The sequence below is a fragment of the Corapipo altera genome, unplaced genomic scaffold (genome assembly GCF_003945725.1).
Source record: "Corapipo altera isolate COAL_440 unplaced genomic scaffold, ASM394572v1 208, whole genome shotgun sequence".
Lineage (NCBI taxonomy): Eukaryota > Metazoa > Chordata > Aves > Passeriformes > Pipridae > Corapipo > Corapipo altera.
In genome coordinates this window covers 13,585-17,575 of record NW_020885166.1, presented here as the reverse complement: position 1 = coordinate 17,575, position 3,991 = coordinate 13,585, and the positions used below count along the sequence as shown (strand labels likewise).

The window sequence follows — 3,991 nt, the reverse complement described above, 5'->3', positions numbered from 1 at the left end:
AGAGGGGAGAGTTTTCCTTCTCCTTGTGACATCCCGGCCTTGAGGACAATCCCGGCGCCTGCATCAAAGCCTCCCATCTACAGGGACGTGGTGTGATACACGTCCCTCATATATTATATAGATATACACCATATACAGCGGGTTATTACACCGCCTTTGTCTCCAGCCTCTGCCTGGAGATCCTCATTAAGCCCGGAGATCCTGATTAAACCTGGGGATCCTGATCAAACCCGGAGATCCTGATCAAACCTGGGGATCCTGATCAAACCCGGGGATCCTCATCACACCTGGGGATCCTGATTAAATCTGGGGATCCTGATTAAACCTGGGGATCCTGATCAAACCTGGGGGTCCTGATCAAACCTGGGGATCCTGATCAAACCCGGGGATCCTGATCAAACCTAGAGACACCGATCAGCCGCAAACCCTCAATTTAGACAGGGAAAATCACATCCTGGGTCGCACTAAACAAAAAAAGAAGCATCTTCCACAGGGATGCGGGGTCGGTCCTTTAAGACAACACCCTCCCCATCCCCTTCGCCTTTATTTTTGCCCCCCTTTGCTTTAATTTCGGCTCTTTCCCCTCCCGCTTTCCACCGGGTCAGCCCTAAACCCGGCGTGGCGAGCCGGGAGATGCTCCAGGATCCACCTTCATCCCTCGCAATCGCCACCAACCCCGGGTGAAGGGGCGAGGGGGGGGAGAGGGACCGGCGGCCCCCGACGGCCCCGACGGTGCCCGGCGCTGCACGGAGCCCCTACCTGTGCTCCGGGGAAAGGCCAAGCGGCTAAAATCGCTCTCAGAACCTTCCCTTCATCCCGACGAGCATCGCTGGAAGCCGACTGTCCCCCCGCCGTCCCGGCGGAGAAGATGCAACATTCTTATTCTTATTACTCTTTTTTTTTTTTTTCTTTTTCCTCTCTCTCTCTCTCTCTCTCGCTGTCGGGTTTTCGTGTTTTAAGGGAAACTGGTTATTTATTAATATTATTTCTTTATTCATCGGTTTCTTAGGGAGGGGCGGGGGGACATTAAGAGTGATCAGGTAAAGTCCCGGGAGCTCGGGTCACCGCTTAGAGAGTCTATGTGGGTTTTGGTTGGGTTTGCTTTTTGTTTTTCGCTTTTTTTTCCCCTATTTTTTTTTTTTTTTAATAACACCCGACACGGACGCTTTTAGAACTTTAAAAGAAAGAAAGGGCTTGCTCTCTCAGGAGGAGTCTTTTCTTTTTCATACGCCGGTTCTGGAACCAGATCTTCACCTGCTGGTCGCTCAGGTTTAATCGATCTGAGAGCTCCCTCCTTCTTTGGCGAGTAATGAATTCATTGACCATAAACTCCCCTTCCAGCTCTGCCAACTGCAGCTTGGAATAGGGTTTTCGCTTTTTCCGGGACCGCGTGTGCATCGGGTACCAAGGAGCACCTGGCAAAGGGGGAGCGAGAGTTGAGCACTTGACGAGGAATAAAAACACCCTTCTCTAAAAAAAAAAAAACCAAAAAAAAGGCGGTACCCCCAGCACCCCTTTCCCTGCTGTCCCCGCTGTTCCAGCCGTGGGTGCTCAGGGATGCTCCCAACCCCCTGCCAGGGCCAGGGTTGAGGGGTGGGAAGGGCGCTGGAGGCACAGGGAGGGAAAGGTGGGAAGCGTTATAAGCGGGGCACGGAGCAAAGGACGGGCAGGGAGCGGGGGGACCCCCCGGGAAGGTAAAGAGGGAGAAACCTCCCCTCCCTAATGGCAACTTTGAAGGTCGTGGGGTTGGTTTGTTGTTTTTTTTAAGCCTTTCCCCTCTTTCCCCCTCTTCCCTCGGGCAGACGCACCTCTGGGATGTCCCCCCAAAACCCCCCGGCCGCCCCCGCCGCCCCCCCCCCGCCCCGGGATGCGCGACCCCCGCCCCCCCCCCCGGTTCCCTTTCTCTCCCCCCCCCCCCCCCTTTTTTTTTTTTTTATGGGATATTTACATGTTTATAGCCTTTTCTTTTAAAAGAAGCACCGCCTAATAAAACATTCGGGATTTCGGTGCTACCCCTAGCGGTCTCAGCACACATAGACGCGCCGCTTCCCACCGCGGAGCCCGGGAATTACACCCCCGAGGAGCCCCGAGCCGGCAAGTTTCCAGGCGAAACCCCCCTCCCCGGACACCCCCACGAACCCCGAGACCCTCCTTCCCGCGGGTCTTACCACCGCTGCCTAAAGTGCTGCCTTGATTCAGGGGGGACACCAAGCCCCCCCCCCGCTTCTCCGCTCGCGCCTTTATTCCCTTCATTGAGCAAGGAAGAGCTGGAGTCTGACTCCAAGGACTGGCAGGACGGAGGGTCGTGGGGCACCGCCTCGCCGCTCGGATAGTCGTATTTGCCGAAATTGCCCCCCATGCCGCTGGGGAGGCTGGATTCGAGGGGCAGCAAGGCACTGTCCCTGCCCCTCTCCTCCCTCTTGAGCCCGCCGCTGTCGGCGCAGGTTTCCCGGTAATAACATTTGCTCTCCTCCACCCGGGCGAGGTCGCAGGCTCTGCCGAAGGAAGGGTTAATGGAGACGGGGCTGCCCAGGTACGGCTGAGGGTACCCGTTGCAGGGTTCCGAGGATGCCCAGGGCAGGGAGCAGACGTTCTCCCGTCGGGGGTAGGAGAGGGACGGCAAACCGGGCAGCTGCCCTCCGGAGGCGCGGAAATTGGGGAAGTAGAAGGTGTCTCCCGTGTGGATGTTCACCAGAGGTCCCACAAAGCCGGGATTAAGGAGGTTGTGCTCGCCCATTTCCGCGGGCCTGACCGAAAGCTTCTACTTTATTGCTATCTGACATTAAACATAGTTAAACCGACGGCTCGTGCCCATTGGTCCGGGGGGGTCACGTGAGCCCCAAATTGCGCGGGGGGGGGGGGGGGAGACCCTCCCCTCCCCTGGCAGCCGAGACAAAACACAACAGCAAGTTCCGCCTTTTTACGCCTTTTCTTCCCCCCCCTCCCCACCCGACCTTCCCCCCCTAATAAAAAAAATCATTTAAAAAATCCCATAAAGCTTTTTTCTTTTTTTTTCTTTTTTTTCTTTTTTTTTTTTTTTTTCTTTAGGTTACTCCCAGCGCTGGCTTAAGAGCCCTAAAATGTCATATTTAGCAGAAAACAATCGATGAGCCGGGGTTTCACCCCCAAAACCCCCTGCGCGCCCCCCTCCCCCGGCGGCACCTCGGGGCCCTCCGCTATCTGCAAAAGCGAGGCCGCTTCTCATTAATTAGCTCCTTTATTAACTAAAACAGTTCGAATTTACAATATCTCCCCAATAAATTACTATTAGATATTGTGTCATATAAAGTTTACGGGCTTTTTAAGGAGACGAATGATGGTGCCCGCAACAGGCTCATATTGACGCGCGGTGGGACGGGAGAGTCGGAGGCTGTTTGCGACCTTTCCTACTCTTTTTTATTATTATTATTATTATTATTATTATTATTATCATCACGGTTTCCCCCTCCCTGTCCTCTCAGACTGGGTGGTTTTGTCGCGGGCTGGGGGATTGTTCGCAGCCCCTTCCCGGGCTCTTGCCAGTCTCCCCAAAAGGGATGGTATTTTTTTTTTTTGAGCAATCCTCGATTGCTTTTATTAATGATCTGTGTCCAATACAGCGGCCAGGAGAACACGACCGCGTGTGAGCTCCCGGTATATATTCCATAGGCACCAAGGCACACACACAGTGCGAGTGAAGCGTTTAAACCCATTCCTTTTTTTTTTTTTTTTTTTTTTTGCTTCCTTTCTGGGAACGGATAAAAATTCCAACCCTCTCGCCCCGTTTTCTTTGGCCCCCACCCCTGGAAGCAGAGGTGCACACACACACACACACACACAGGGCTGGTTCCTCGCCACCTTAGAGCGATTATTCTGCCCTCGTAACACCACAGAGCTCTTCCCTCCCACCCATCCTCTTCTCCCGCTCGTGCTGGAAGGAGCCGCTGCCAAGGAATACGAGGGATGAAGAAGAAGAAGAAGAAGAAGAAGAAGAAGAAGAAGAAGAAGAAGA

General features: G+C 54.0%; 1 protein-coding gene across 1 annotated transcript; it reads right to left on the bottom strand.

Moving 5' to 3' along the window:
* Nucleotides 1–1,176: 1,176 nt before the first annotated feature.
* Nucleotides 1,177–2,737, bottom strand: HOXC12 (homeobox C12). Its single transcript, XM_027631089.1, is given in 3 exon segments — nt 1,177–1,415; nt 2,169–2,218; nt 2,220–2,737. Coding segments are annotated over 3 exon segments (807 nt in total).
* Nucleotides 2,738–3,991: the final 1,254 nt, after the last annotated feature.